General features: G+C 44.0%; 1 protein-coding gene and 1 pseudogene across 2 annotated transcripts in view; one reads left to right on the top strand and one right to left on the bottom strand.

Moving 5' to 3' along the window:
* The first annotated feature begins 2,225 nt into the window (after nt 1-2,225).
* On the top strand, nt 2,226-3,305 carry LOC103272811 (annotated as a pseudogene).
* Nucleotides 3,306-7,409: 4,104 nt separating this feature from the next.
* The window catches only part of OPTN (optineurin), a 51,261-nt gene continuing 42,858 nt past the window's right edge, over nt 7,410-15,812 (bottom strand). For both annotated transcript variants that reach the window (XM_008070273.2, XM_021718685.1), the window contains 3 exons: nt 14,815-14,945; nt 11,885-11,967; nt 7,410-7,968 (listed from right to left, as the gene is read on the bottom strand). In XM_008070273.2, coding sequence (XP_008068464.2) covers nt 7,847-7,968; nt 11,885-11,967; nt 14,815-14,945 — 336 coding nt within the window. In that variant the 3' untranslated portion in view covers nt 7,410-7,846. The remainder of the gene's footprint in view (nt 7,969-11,884; nt 11,968-14,814; nt 14,946-15,812) is intronic.

The following is a 15,812-nucleotide window of genomic DNA, read 5'->3' as shown; positions in this document are numbered from 1 at the left end:
TCATAAAGATTTCAAGAAAATCTAAACAGATATATCACTAGTAAGGAGAGCGAATCAGTAATCAAAAACCTTCCAACAATGAAAAGTCTAAATAGCTGGGCATGGTGGCGTACCTGTGTGGTTCCAGCTACTTGGAAGGCAGAGTTGGAAGGATCGCCTGAGCCCAGGAGGTCGAGGCTGTGGTGGCCATGAGCGTGCCAGTGCATTCTAGCCTGGGTAACAGAGTGAGACTCTGACTCAAAAAAATAAAGAAAAGAAAAGGCTAGGATCAGATAGCTTCACTGGAGCATTCAACCAATCATTACAAAAGAATTAACTACTCCAGTCTTTTTAAACTCTTCTACAAAAGTGAAAAGTCGTGAACACTTCGAAATTCATTTTAGAAGGCCAAATACCCTGATACCAAAGCCAGTCAAAGACACTACAAGTAAAGAAAACTATGGGCCAGCATCCCTGATGAACACAGATGCAAAAAATCCTTAATAATGAACACAAGAAAACAGTATGGAGCTTTCTAAAAAAATTAAAAATAGAACTATCATGTGATCCAGCATGTCTGAGTAGTTATCCAAAATAACTGAAAACAGGATCTCAAAGAGATATGTGCAATCCCACATTCACTGCAACATTTTTCACACTAGCTAAGCAGTGGAAACACCTGAGTGTCCATCAACAGGTAAATGGATAAAAAAATATGTAGTATGAGGCTGAATGTGGTGGCTTATGCCTGTAATCCCCGTACTTTGAGAGGCTGAGGCAGGAGGATTGTTTGAGGCCAGGAGTTTGAGACCTGCCAGGGCAACACAGCAAAACATTAACTCGACAACAACATTTAAAAAAAAATTAGCCAAGTGTGGTGGTACATGTCTGGAGTTCCAGCAACTACTCAGGAGACTGAGGCAAGACGACTGCTTGAGCCCAGGAGTTCAAGGTTACAGTGAGTTATGATCGCACTGCTGCACTCCAGCCTGAGTGAGAGTGAGACCCAGGCTCTAAAACAAACAAACAAACAATTAAAGCAACATGTAGATTGTTCTCCTGAAATGGGAAGTGGCTAAGGTTCCTGATGTGAACAATCTTGCCTTGGGTAGTCCTGGTCCTCATTTTCAGTGATTTGGGTATACAGGATTTGGAACGGAGTAAACTGGATTATGTTGGTCTCCACCAGTTCACTCAGGTCAGGGTAAAAGGACTGTTGACAAAAGAGAAAAACGAAAGAGGAAAGATAGAGCAAGTCTTTCCATGGAATTGCTTGGCAGGAGGATGACATGTGGGAACCAAGGAGGAGTCTGTGACCTGGGGGAACAGATCCACGATTCTAACAGATGCCACACTGAAAAGCAGAAAGAAAGCACACTGACCAGAACAAACAGGACCTCTCCAAACGACATTCGACAACAAGGCTCCGGCCCCACCAGCAGCAACTTTTCTAAGACACTAGTGATCAGCAAAGACCACGAATCCAAAGTCTGTTGTTTGCTGCCAGACAAAAGTTCAGGAAAAACACAGCTCCATCTCCCTCCTGGCAGAAGCAAAGTCAGGTATCACGAACTTGCGCCAAAAGCCGGGAGCGGTGGCTCATGCCTATACTGTAATCCCAGCACTTTGGGAGACTGAGGTGGAAGGATCACTTGAGAAGTTCAAGACCAGCCTGGGCAACAATGCAAGATCCCATCTCTACAAAAAATTAGCCAGGTGTGGCGGTACATGCCTGTAGTTCCAGATACTTAGGACGTTGAGGTGGGAGGACCACTTGAGGCCAGTTCAAGACCAGCCTGAGCAACATAGCGAGATCTTGTTTCTACAAAAAAATTAACTGAGTATAGTGGTGCATGCCTGCAAGTCTCAGCTACTTAGGACGGTGAGGTAGGAGGCTCACTTGAGCCCAGGAGTTCAAGGCTGCAATGAGCTATGATTGTGCCACTGCATTCCAGCCTGGGCAACACAGCAAAATCCTGTCTCTAAAATTAAAAAAAAAAATAATAATAATAATAACAACAATAATAAAAGATCACTGTGCCTAAGAGCCCCATTAAGAGGAGAGCCCTGAGAAACTGGACCTTGTCAAGCAGGGTTAGGGGGACATGGTGGCACCGGAAGTGGCAGCAGAAAAGCTGGTTGGCGCTTTATGGGGCCCCGGTACAGAGTGGGCAGGATGGGGGGGGGCAGGCCTTGAATGCACCCACTAGTGCCTCAGGGCCACAGGCTGAGCTGTTAACGGGAAAACTACATCTCCGTTCATGGATACGTGAACGGCCAGTGGAACCACCAACACACAGACATCTGTGACAGCCGGGAAAAGAACATTTATGGGTGACAGAAGAAACCAACATCTTAACAAGCGGTTGCGTTTCAGTGTGAGGCAAACAGAAAGTGTCTACAGATACAGAGACACTGTCGAAACAGATACAGAGACGTTGTCGTCAGGAAGCAGGATGACTTCACCCACGTCTTGTTATCCACAAAATCATCGGAATAACTCACTAAATCCAGAGGTGACCAAAGAAGTCCAGAGTGCTCTGAGCATGGCTGCTGCCCATGACAGTAAGCTTGTGCTGCTCAGCACACGTGATGGCACCTCCTGTTGTGGTCTTGACTTTATTTATGCAGCATTTAACAGATGACAGAAAAAGAGAAAGCATTAAAATGGCAGAAGCTATCAGAAACTTTGTGAATACTTTTACTTAGTTTAAGATGCCTAGCCAGGCGTGGTGGCTCATGTCTTGAGGCTAGGAGTTTGAGACCAGCCTGTTTACACACACACAGGCACACACACACAATTAACAGGGCGTGGTGATACGCACTTGTGGTTTCAGCTACTCAAGAGGCTGAGGCGGAAGGATCACATAAGCCCAGAAGTTTGAGGCATTAGTGAGCTATGATCGTGCCACCGTACTCCACCTGGGTGACAGAGCAAGACCTTGTCTCAATTTTTTTAAAAAGCCTGTTATTGTAGCAGTCAGTGGTCCAGCCATTGTGCTGGGAGCAGTCACGCTGCCATTCTGGGACGTGGCTGGGACCCATGGAAAGGCTTGGCTTCGAACACCCGACACTGCCTTCGCAGAGTCTAGACGGCTCATGTGTTTTCCAAGATGACAGGAGGAGCACCTGCAAATGCAATGCCACTCAGTGGGCTTGTGGCAACGGTCTGGTCTCCAGGGGTTGTGGCCTGGAACTTTCACCCAAGAAGCCACAGTTCGGGTTAAGGCTCCTGTGCCTTGTGTCACCCAGCTGTGTGTGAGGAACCCAAAGCCCTCATGCGTTCACGCAAGGATGAGCTGAACAGGCCGGCCGAGGGAGAGTGAAGTGCAGCAGAAAGTTCAGCCCCACAGATGAACTCCGCACTTGAGAGGAAGATCAGTGAACTCTGGTCGGCCAGCTGTTTGCTGATGACACGGATGTACTGAGTGGCACATCACTGGCTCAAAGTTGCCCTAATACTTCGTCACAGCCAGAAACGAGTTTACCGGCAGCTCACGCGTGGAAGCAGATTGGAAACATCTAAGCTACCTCCTACCAAGGAGTTTTAAAGTATCGCAACTTTAGAATAAATACCCACAAAGACAGCTTCCTTGTCCAAACATCATTTTTTTGGTTTTTTTTTTTTGTTAGAGTCTCACTCTGTCGCCCAGATTGGAGTGCAGTGGCCGCTCCCGGCCACCGCAGCCTCGACCTGCTGGGCTCAGGCGATCCTTCCGCCTTAGCCTTCTGAGTAGCTGGAATTACAGGTGTGCGCTACCACGCCTGGCTAATTTTTTGATTTATTGTAGAGATGAGGTCTCAGCTGCCCAGGCAGGTCTCGAACCCGCGGGCTCAGGCAATCCACTCACCTCAGCCTCCCAAAGGCGCGGGATTACAGGCTGAGCCACCGAGCCCGGCCTAAACATCATTTTTTTATACTTATATACACACAAGCATAAAAGTATAACAGTGAGTACTAGACTGCTCTTGGAAGCTCCAATTTTTGTTTTCTTTGGCTAGCATTGTATAAAACCAGAATTGTGTCTTACTGGTTTTGGATAACAGAAACATTTGGAATAACGTGTGTTTTCCTCATTTTTTTTTCCCTTCTAGAACCCTTATTTCTCTAGAAAGTCTTATTTTTGTACAGTCTTTTTTTTTTTTTTTTTTTTGAGTTGGTGTCTCGCTGGAGTGCGGTGGCATGCTCACGGCCACCTCAGCCTCGATCTGCTGGGCTCCAGCGATCCTTCCACCTCAGCAGTCCAATTAGCTAGAACTACAGGCACACGCTACCACACCTGGCTAATTTATTTTACTTTATTTTACTGTAGAGACAAGGTCTTGCCAAGTTGCCTGGGCAGGTCTCAAATCCATGGGCTCAGGCGATCCACTCACCTCGGTCTCTCAAAGTACTGGGATTACAGGTTGAGCCACTGAGCCCGGTCATTTTTGTACAGTCTTGAAGATGATATGTAGAACTGGCCATCTCCCTGGCCACATGAAGAGCTGTACAGGGTGTAGTTCTGCCTCGATCCTGGCTTGACTGGTATGGTATTTTTGCATCTGTGGGGCCTACTTTCTCAATCAGTAGTTTGAACTGTATATAAACTGTATTAATCCGCAAAGTTTTTCTAGAATATTCAGCTTTGAAAACTGGCTAAATAAAACTAATATTTCTTTTTTTTTTTTTTTTTGAGTTGGAGTCTCACTCTGTTACCCAGACTGGAGTGCAGAGGCTGCTCCCGGCCACCGCAGCCTCAACCTGCTGGGCTCTGGTGATTCTTCCGCCTCAGCCATCCAAGTAGCTGGAACTACAGGCGCATGCTACCATGCCCGGCTAAAAACTAATTATTTCTAAGCAAGACTATGTCATAGGTAGATACAGTAGAGTATTATTCAGCTTTAAAAAGAAAGACAATCCTGTCACATGCAACAACATGGATACACCTGGGGGACATTCAGTGAAATGAACTAGTTACAGAAGGAAAAAGACTACAGGATTCCATTCATAGGCGCTATCTGAGGTAGTCAAACACATAGAAGCAGAAAGTTGGGTGTCGGTTGCCAGGGGTTGGGGGAGGGGAAGGCAGGGGTGCCATTCAATGGACACAGCACTTTAGTCATGCAGGAGGAGACAGTTCTAGAGATCTGCTATACAGTAATGTGCACACTGCTAACAATACTGTCCTGTACTGTTAGGAATTTGCTAAGAGGGCAGATCTCCCGCTATACATTTTCACTGCACACAGACACAAAATTTCTATGAGATGCAGTTAACTGGCACCTTGGAACAAGGCCTCTGAAGAGATATCAGACTAAATAAATGAGATAAGACATGCACAGAGTTTACAAGTTGTTTACCAAGCTGGTGGATTCTCTGAAAACAATAGCTTTATTTTAAATCAACCATACGAAACTGCCTTGTTGGTGATTCTTCCAACTATTAATCAAATGATTTGGTCATAGGCTCAATAAGTCTATTTGTGCAATTATTTTAGAGTCTGGATCTGCTGTATATTTTTACTTCAACAAAGCAAAAGGATCATCTCCAATAAATTAAGTGTAAAGTAATTTCAATTGCGCACGCACGCACATCTGTGTGTGTGTGTGTGTGTGTGTGTGTGTGTGTGTGTGTGTGTATGTGTGTCAGAGTCTCACTCTGTTGCCCAGAATGGAGTGGAATGGCACAGTCATGGCTCACTGCAACCTGGAACTTCTGGACTCAAGTGATCCTCCCTTCTCAGCCTCCTAAGTAGCTGGGACTACTAACAAATGCCACCACCACCAGCTAATTTTTTGATTTTTTTGTAGAAGCAAGGTCTCAATATGTTGCCCAGGCTGATCTCGAACTCCTTGGCTCAAGCAGTTCTCTTGCCTCAACCTCCCAAAGAGCTGGGATTGCAGGTGTGAGCCACCACACCTGGCCTGGTTTGCTTCTTTATTTAAGATATTATAGAATTAGATATAGATATTATAGAATTGAGTCTCACTCTGTCACCCAGGCTGGAGTACAGTGGCATACCCACAGCCACTGCAGCCTTGACCTGCTGGGCTCAGGTGATCCTTTCTCCTCAGCCTTCCAAGTAGCTGGAACCACTCCCATGCCCAGATAATTTTTTGATTTATTGATTTATTGCAGGTCTCAAACCCCAGAGCTCAGGCAATCCACTAGCCTCAACCTCCCAAAGTGCTGGAATTAGAGGCATGAGCCACCACACCTGGCTGGGAAATCTTTTAATTTAAATTACTAATGAATTTGTACAATGTGAAAATATAATTAACTATTTTGATTCCTATTTAAGAATGTATGTGTGTAAGTGTGTGTGTATAAACAAGTTTGTCTAGGAGAGATTCTTATGACAAATCCAAACAAAGACCTTTTAATCTTCTCTTAAATGCATTAGCAGCTAGATGCATAAAGACACTGTTTACTCTTATGGCTGGTTCAGTATTAACTAGTCTTGGTAAACTGCATGTTTATAAAACATGGCAAACACCTATTCACTTACCTCCTTAGCATGAACAACTTCTAAGTCAAACAACAAGAACTGGTCTCTAGTAATGGGATTTTCTCATGTTCATAGAAGTAATGAAACATATATGACTAAGTAATAAGCTTGTATTAAACTGAATGAGCTTAATATAGAAAATTCATATTATGGAATTAATCATGTCACTCTGGGTGACAGAGTGAGACTCCATATATGGAATTAATCATATATAAAAGATTCATTAGCAAAATTTTATTTTGCAATACCTATTCCTTGTTATTATAAAGATATAACCTGATCCAGGAAGAAATTTAACAGATAGCTGTGCTTTTTAGAAATCAATTATCTATTATACAAGCCCATCCACCTGCAGTACAATGAAAGCACCAAGATAACTTTTTATTTTTTTGAGTTGGAGACTTACTCTGTGGCCCTGGCTGGAGTACAGTGGCCCGCTCCTGGCCACCGCAGCCTCAACCTGCTGGGCTCCAGAGATCCCTCCGCCTCAGCCTTCCAAGTAGCTGGCACTACAGGCACACACCACCACACCCAGCTAATTTTTGATTTATTGTAGAGATGAGATCTCGCCAAGTTGCCCAGGCGGGTCTCGAACCCGCGGGCTCAGGCAATCCACTCGCCTTGGCCTCCCAAAGTGCTGGGATGACAGGCTGAGCCACCAAGCCCGGCCCAAGGTAACTTCTTTACACTGTGAATGGTTATAGGAGGTCCTGTGAATCGAATGTTGTCTACTTCATCTATGCCAGTGTCTTTGCACTTGTCCTGATGTTAAAAGTAAAAGCTCACAGTACTCACATAAAGAGCCATGTCAGAATTTTGGTACAATTACTGCGGCTGTAATAAAACTATAACACACACACACACACACACACACACACACACACACACACACACACACACACACACCCCCCCCCCAAACAGATCCCCTTTAAATTGATGAAGAAAAGTAACAATATAATTTATTTAAAAAAATACTTCCAAGACACTTTTCTTGATTAAATCTGTGAGCATGTCATTTTTCCTGCCTCCTTAAAAGGCTCTTCAAATTATCAGTGAAGTTTCTTCTATCTAGTTGCATGAGCTCTGTCACGTGATGTCACATGCTGGTCAACTGCATGAACAGGGTGGTTGCTTACATAAACCAAATGCCAAAAATCCTGGAGTTATTATCAAAAGGGTGGTAGTTGAGGATTCTATTCTGCGAGTTTATGGAACTCCACAAAAAGCATTCTACTTAGGACAGGTACATTTTCTTTCTATTAAAACCAGCATGAGGCAAAGTATTTGAGTGAAACCAAATAACACAAAAGTACAACTCTTAGAGGGAAAAAAAGCTGACGTTTACCAACAGGTTTGGGGAGATGACACACCAACACTTAAATGATGCAATCCATCACATGAATCTGCAACGTGTCTATGTCGGGGAGAACCTCTCCGCATTTGGGGCAAGAATGAAGCGGAATATTCTGTTGCTGCGGCCAGCTTCTATCCTCAGCTCCTGGGAGTAAACATGACATGAAATATTATTCCATGAGTTCCAGTTTTCAGGCAGTTTTGTTTGTTTGGTTTTAAGAACAGATGGCTAATTTTAACATGCGTTGAGCTCTGGAACCAATACCCAGAGGGACTTGATTGAACACGGTGTTTGGTCTTTAGCCGAAGCCGTCACTATGCACACAGAGGAAATCTCCCCTAACAGTATAAGCTTCCCTATTGTTTTAGGATTTAAACTCTGTGTGTGAAAATACCTGGTTTCAGTGCTAGGGACAGGACGATACACGTTCTAGCAAACACCAGAATATGTGAGAGAAGAAAATGGGTGAATGCATATAAGCAAAAGAGGGACAGAATGTGGAGAAAGGAGTCCAGAGAGACCGGGAGAGATCTCCGAGCACACAATGAACCTTCTCAGAAGCAGAGGCAACAATTCCGCTCACTCAGCAGATACGTTTGAGTCTTTCAGGATGTGTACGAGATGCTGCTGTGTGCAGGGAGCTAGACACGTGGTAGAGAAGTCAGGCTTGAAAGCAGCAGCCGTGGCGGCATGGCAAGGTGGGTGTTAGGCGCAAGGGGATTCCATGGGCATAAGAGAAGAGCTCCTGGCTCAGACCTGGCCCAGAAAGCCTCCTCGGGAAGGAACAGGAGTTAGACAAGCAGTCAGTGGGGAGAGACAACTGAAGAATGTGTCCCATCACTTCCCTCAATTTTGGAGTTGTGCTGAGATTCACATCTAAATGAGAAAATGCTTGGAATAAGCCCCGACTCTGGGTAGGACCTGGAACAATACAAACTGTGATCAAGGCAGGAAGTTACTTCTGTCTCCTGGCATCTCTCTGATTTGATTCTTCTGAACCAAAATGAACCATTTTGGTTTTTCATTTTCAATTTTTTTTTAGACAGGGTCTTGCTCTGTTGCCCAGGCTGGAGTGCAGTGGCGCAATTATGGTTCACTGCAGCCTCAAACTCCTGAGCTCAAGTGATCCTCCCTCTTCAGCCTCCTGAGTAGCTGGGACCACAAGTACATGCTACCATGCTTGAGTCATTTTAAAATTTTTTTGTAGAGACCTGGTCTCACTATGATGCCCAGGCTGGTCTCAAACTCCTGGGCCCAAGCCATCATCCTGCCTTGGCCTCCCAAAGTGCTGGGATTACAGGCATGAGCCACTGCACCCAGTCAATAAGGGTTTTTTGTTTGTTTATTTGTTTTAATGGAAATAGGTATTAGCCTTATATTGTTACAAAGAAGAAAAACCTTCCCCTAAGAAATCCAGGTGCAAGAGGTTGTCCTTTTAGACTTAGGACAATCTTGTAGGGTACTTTCAGGAATCAGGACATAGGTATTCCTAAATATTTAAAATCAGGCTGGAGACAATGCCTGGCAGCACTCAAGTGGGCAAGGGTAGCTTTCAGGGAAGCACACAGCTCCACCGGCTACAAGAAAAGTGCCTGAGGCTAGTGTTTATATTAGGCCATGGATCATATTATGTCTATTTGTCACCTGAATAACTACCTCTAATATCTACTTTAACCTACTTTTTCCTGTAAGAGAACATTGGTGGGTGGGAGAAGGTAACAGATCCTCAAAGAAATTTCCCTGAGATTTAACAGTTTGCTATTCTATGCAGTACCTGGGCTATTTGACCTTTACAGTTTTGTCTCCTATAAGAAGGCACTAATAGGTCCCTGGTGGTCTAGTGGCTAGGATTCGGTGCTCTCCTATAAGAAGGCACTGATATATCAGGGGTGCCAAAAAAATGTATACACATCTTAAGAGATTTTTAAAAGATGTTTGCCCTCATCAGAAGTATCTGGACGCTGATGGTAACCACTTCGAGCACCTCTTGTAACTGTTGAAGTCAAACATGACTTGTATTCATCTTTTATCATGGGTAAATATTGTGTACTACAATTTTAATACAGTTTCCTGTCTTAAAATGTGTATACACTTTTTGGCACCCTCTGGTATATACCTCCTGGAATTTTGTGAGGCTCAAACGAGATAATACTTATGAGGTGAGATCAGCACCGTGTCGGCACATAATACACTCTATGTAAACAGTAACACAAGCATGTGTCTAACACCATGCATGAAGATATATGCCCTGTGGAAGCTTGTCATTTAATAAAGCACTGAAACACCTATTTAATATACAAAAACACTTCTTTTTTTTTTTTTTTTTTTTTGAGTTGGCGTCTCACTCTGTCGTCCAGACTGAAGTGCAGTGGCCGCTCCCGGCCACCGCAGCCTCTACCTGCTGGGCTCCGGCAATCCTTCCTCCTCAGCCTTCCAAGTAGCTGGAACTACAGGCATGCACTACCATGCCCGGCTAAATTTTTGATTTTATTGTAGAGATGAGGTCTCACCAAGTTGCCCAGGCGGGTCTCGAACCCGCGGGCTCAGGCAATCCACTCATCTCAGCCTCCCAAAACGCTGGGATTACAGGCTGAGCCACTGAGCCCGGCTACATAAACACTTCTTATATAAAATAAAATAGCAGGTATTAAAACAGAAGTATAAGATACTTTGAAAGTTCAGGAAGAGGACGATTTATGGAGATGAAATTTGAAATGTGCTATAAGGAAGGGGTAAGACACTACTAGGTATCTACCCAAAAGAGCAGAGGTCGTCATACACAAATGTCACCTGCACCCACATGCTTATTGCAGCACAGTTCACAAGTGCAAGAGATGTGGAATCAACCTAAATGCCCATCAACCGATCAGTGGATAATGAACATATGGCATATAAACACCACAGAATACAATTCGGCCATCAAAGAGAATGAAATCGCCAGGTATGGTGGCTCATGCCTGTAATCCCAGCACTTTAGGAGGCCAAGGCGAGAGGACTGCCTGAGTCCAGGGGTTGGAGACCAGCCTGGGAAACTTGGAGTGAGACCCTGTCTCTACCATAAATCAAAAAATGAGCCAGGCATGTGGCACACACCTGTAGTTCCAGCTACTTGGAAGGCTGAGGTGGAAGGATCGCTTAAACCCCGCAGGTTGAGGCTACAGTGGCCATAAGCATGCCACTGTACTCCAGCCTGGGGAATAGAGTAAGATTCTGACTCAAAAAAAAAAAAAAAAAAGAATGAAATGAATCATGTCTTTGGCAGCAACTTAGATGGAATCAGAGACCATCATCCTAAGAGACATAACACAGGAACAGAAAACCAAACACAGCATATTCTCACTTTTAAGTGGGAGCTAAAATAAGAATCTGCAAAGACACAGAGTATGGCATCATGGACACTGGAGACTCAAAAAGAAGAGGGTGGGAAGCGGTAGAAGGATGAAAAATCACCTACTGGGGACAGTATGTACAGGAGGGGTGCAATGGGTACACTTAAACGTCAGATTTCTTCACCATCATACAATGCCACCAGGTAACTGAAAACTAATTGAACCCCTAAAGCCACTGAAATAAAGAAAAAAAAATTAAATGGCTATTTTATTCTTTTCTTTCTTTTTTTTCCCAATAGAAATGAGGTCTTGCTATGCTGCCCAAGCTATTGAAATAAAAAAATGAGATGCAGAAAAGAATAGATGGGGTAAGAGTTCCTTGGAAAGAGACAGGAAGGAGACAGGAGTGGGCCTAAGAGAAGGGCATTGATGTGACATTGCAGATGTACGCAAGGCTTAGGACAAGTCGAGGGGATGTCCTGGCCTGGCTGACATCTGTAGGAGAACAGAATGAGATAAGCTGAGCAGTCTGGCATGCCAGGTCCTATCTGGCAGGGTGAAGGGTCTGGTCTGGACTCAGTGACTGATGGATGAAGACGAGACTATGGGTGCTACATTTTCAGTAGCTTGACTTGGAATCCACTGTACAGAATATAGTGGACTTTTTCGTCAAGCCTCTTCTTCATAGGACATTGTCATTCCCTGAAAACCCAGATTCATGCTGCACTCACCTCTTTGAACAAGGTAAGCCTGCTGGTCGGGGTCACTTGTTCTCGCTCCATGACGACTCTGCATTTCCATCAAAGACTGCCTACTGGAATGAAAAGCAACACTATATGTGATGTTCTACCACACTGAAACATGACAACACTAAGCAGACAGTCAACATAAGTATTTTTTTAAAAAGTCAAACTACAATGCTAAAACCACAGTTCATGAAACTTGGTTTTATGGTTCAGAACTTGAGACTAATTTGAGTTCTAAATAATATTGGCAATAGAATAATGTGTAGTAAAAGCAAATGATTAAGACTTTTAAAAATCAGTTAGGAAATAACAAAACTGTCATTGATAGGAAATGGATTAGAGAAAAGTAGCATATTTCTAAGCCAGGCGTGGTGGCTCATGCTTATAATCCCTTTGGGAAGCAGAGGCAAGAGGATTGCCTGAGTCCAGGGGTTCAGGACCAGCCTGGGCAACTTGGTGAGACCTTGTCTCTACAATAAATAAATAAAAAAAATTAGCTGGGTATGGTGGCATGTGCCTGTGGTTCCTGCTACTTGGAAGGCTGAGGCAGAAGGCTTGCCTGAGCCCAGAAAGTCGAGGCTGCAGTTGCTGTGAATATGCCACTGCACTCCAGCATGGGCAACAGAGTGAGACTCCTACTCAAAAAGAAAAAACAGAAAAAAGTGGTATATTTCTAAATCATGACACTACACAGCAATTAAACACAATGAATTAAATCTGCATATATCAACACTGACGGAGCTCAGGATCACAATGTTATGCAGAGCAAGTTGTGCCAGGCTTGATGGCTCAGCCTATAATCCCACACCTTGGGAGGCTGAGATGAGTGGATTGCCTGAGCCCACGGGTTTGAGACCCGCCTGGGCAACGTGGCGAGACCTCATCTCTACAATAAATAAAAAAATTAGCTGGGTGTAGTAGCGCGTGCCTGTAGCTCCAGTTACTTGGAAGGTTGAGGCGGAAGGATCGCCGGAGCCCAGCAGGTCAAGGCTGCAGTGGCCGGGAGCGGCCACTGCACTCTGGTCTGGGTGACAGAGTGAGACTCTAACTCAAAAAAAAAAAGCAAGTTGCAGGACAATATCTATAGTGGTCACTTTGTAACCTAAACATAGAAAAATTAATAGTATCTTGTCTTAAGATATTATATAGGGGTGTGTGTGTATATAATTACAAGTAAAAGTATAAGAAACGTAGGGAGGCTACTGACCAAATTCCTGGTAGCACAAGGTAAGAAAGGAGAGAAGTACCACGAAGGATGGGGAACAAAGGAGAATCCAACTTTATCTTTGATTTCCTTTTATCCCTTTCAAAAAAATTATTATTTATTGTAGAGATGAAGTCTCGCCAAGTTGCCCAGTCTGGTCTTGAACCCTTGGGCTCAGCAATCCTCTCACCTCCATCTCTCAAAATGTTAGGATTACAGGCGTGAACCACTGTGCCTGGCTTTTCCCTTCTGTCCTTTAATTAAAAAAAAATACTTGAAGCAAATTAAAAATAAGTTAGCAACTGCTAATTCAAGATGGAGTATATACTGGTGTATATTATTTTATTCTTTGTATTTTACTATATACATATATAATTTTTTTTTTTGAGTTGGAGTCTCTCTCCGTCGCCCAAACTGGAGTGTAGTGGCACACTCATGGCCACCCCAGGGCTGACCTGCTGGGCTCTGGCAATCCTTCCACCTCAGCCTTCCAAGTAGCTGGAACTACAGGCATGTGCTACCATGCCCAGTTAATTTTTTATGTTATTGTAGAGACGTGGTCTCGCCAAGTTGCCTGGACTGGTCTCGAACCTGAGGGTTCAGGCAATCCACTTGCCTCGGCCTCCCAAAGTGTTGGGATTACAGGTTGAGCCACCGAGCCCGGTCTGTCTGTATTTACTATATTTTAAAAGCTTTCTTTTCTTTTCTTTTCTTTTTTTTTGAGTTGGAGTCTCACTCTTGGTACCCCAGGCTGGAGTGCAGTGGCATGCTCACAGCCACTGCAGCCTCGAGCTGCTGGGCTCAGGCGACCCTTCCGCCTCAGCCTTCCAAGTAGCTGGAAATCCAGATGTACACCACCAAGCCCAGACACCATTTCTGTGATTTATTGTAGAGGCGAGGTCTCACCAGGTTGCCCAGGCTGGTCTCGAATCCCCGGGTCAGGCAATCTTCTTGCCCCGGCCTCCCAAAGTGCTGGGATTATAGGCTGAGCCACTGCGCCCAGCCTAAAGCATTCTTTAAATAAATTTTTAGGCTGAGTGCAGTGGCTCCTGCCTGTGATCCCAATCCCAGCACTTTGAGACGCCAAGGAGGGAGGATTGCTTGAGTTGAGGAGTTCGAGACCAGCCTGGGCAACATAGTGAGACCTTGTCTCTACAAAAAAAAAAATTAGCCAACATGGTGGGGTGTGCCTATTTGGGAGGCAGAGGTGAAAGGATCGCCTGAGTCCAGGAGGTTGAGGCTGCAGTGAGCTATGATCATGCCAATCAATGCACTCCAGCCTGGGCAACAGTTAGACCCTGACTCAAAAACAAATAAATAAATGAAAACATATATATATATATATATATATATATATATATACATACATACATTTTTAAAGGTGAGAAGTAATTTTTAGCAGTATTTTCTTTAAAATCATGTTGGAGAACTTAAAATGTTATGAACATTTCATTCATGACAATGGCAAGACAAGTCACTGGGGTGCATAATGTTATGTTTTTACAGCTTATCTAAAAGCCAGAAATTTGATTGGGTTCCCACAAGTCTCAGTCAAGCTTTGCCATGAGACAAAATAAGTGCTGGACACATGACCAAGTAAAGTATACATGGAGCGATTCTTATAGAGCAAATGAGGAAACACTTATCACAGGTCACTTCTTCCACAGCCCTGCTGATGTGAGTTCTGCCTCTCCCTCTCTTTTAACCTCACCTGCCACCATCCTCAAAAGCATTGTTCTCTTTCAGCAAAATTGCCAGCTGCAATGCCAGCTGCTCCTTTTCTTCATGAATCTTCTCTCTTGCTTCTCTTTCTGCATGAAAGTCAGAACAGTAAACCTCCATCTGTTAGAGGAAAAAAGACTCAGAGGTTAGTAACCTAGACGAATGTGGATTCTCTCTAGCTCACCTGTCTATGAGGTGAAGAGGTAGTGATGTGTCCTTTGTGAGTCACGGACACATATTCCTGTTGGAAACCAGTAAAATGACCTCAACTTCCCAAGTACGTTTCAATAGAAGATATGAATAAATAGAAAGATATCCTGTGCCCATGAACTGGAAGAATTAATATTGTTAAAATTTCCATACTACTCAAAGTCATCTACAGATTCAATGAAATCTCTATCAAAACACCAGTGACACTCTTCACAGAAATAGAAAAAAAATCCTAAATTCATATGGACTCACAAAAGATACCCAAAGAGCCAAAAAACAATCAAAAGCAGAAAGAACAAAGTCGAAGGTATCATATTACTTGACTTGAAAATATACTACAAAGCCATAGCAACCCAAATAGCATGATACTGGAATAAAAATAGACACATAGACATGCCTGGGCATGGTGGTTCACATCTATAATCCCAGCACTTTAGGAGGCTGAGGTGAAAGGGTTGCCTGAGCCCACGGGTTCGAGACCAGCCTGGGTAACTTGTTGAGACCTCATCTCTACAATAAATAAAAAATTAGCTGGGCATGGAGGCGTGTGCCTATAGTTCTGGCTACTTGGAAGGCTGAAGTGGAAGTGGCCTGAGCCCAGCAGGTCGAGGCTGCAGTGACTGTGAGCATGTCACTGCACTCTAGCCTAGGTGACAGAGTGAGACTCCAACTCAAAAAAAAAAAAGACATATAGTGAAAGGCACAGGGAACAGCCAGAAGGACGTCTCCCAAGATGGCACCAACCCTATAGGGAACCTAACAAAGACAACAAAGGCC

The sequence above is a fragment of the Carlito syrichta genome, unplaced genomic scaffold (assembly GCF_000164805.1).
Source record: "Carlito syrichta isolate Samal-C Ts95f unplaced genomic scaffold, Tarsius_syrichta-2.0.1 Scaffold313265, whole genome shotgun sequence".
Taxonomy (NCBI): Eukaryota; Metazoa; Chordata; class Mammalia; order Primates; family Tarsiidae; genus Carlito; species Carlito syrichta.
Note: the sequence above shows the minus strand (reverse complement) of the source record. Positions and strands in the feature narration are given on the sequence as shown.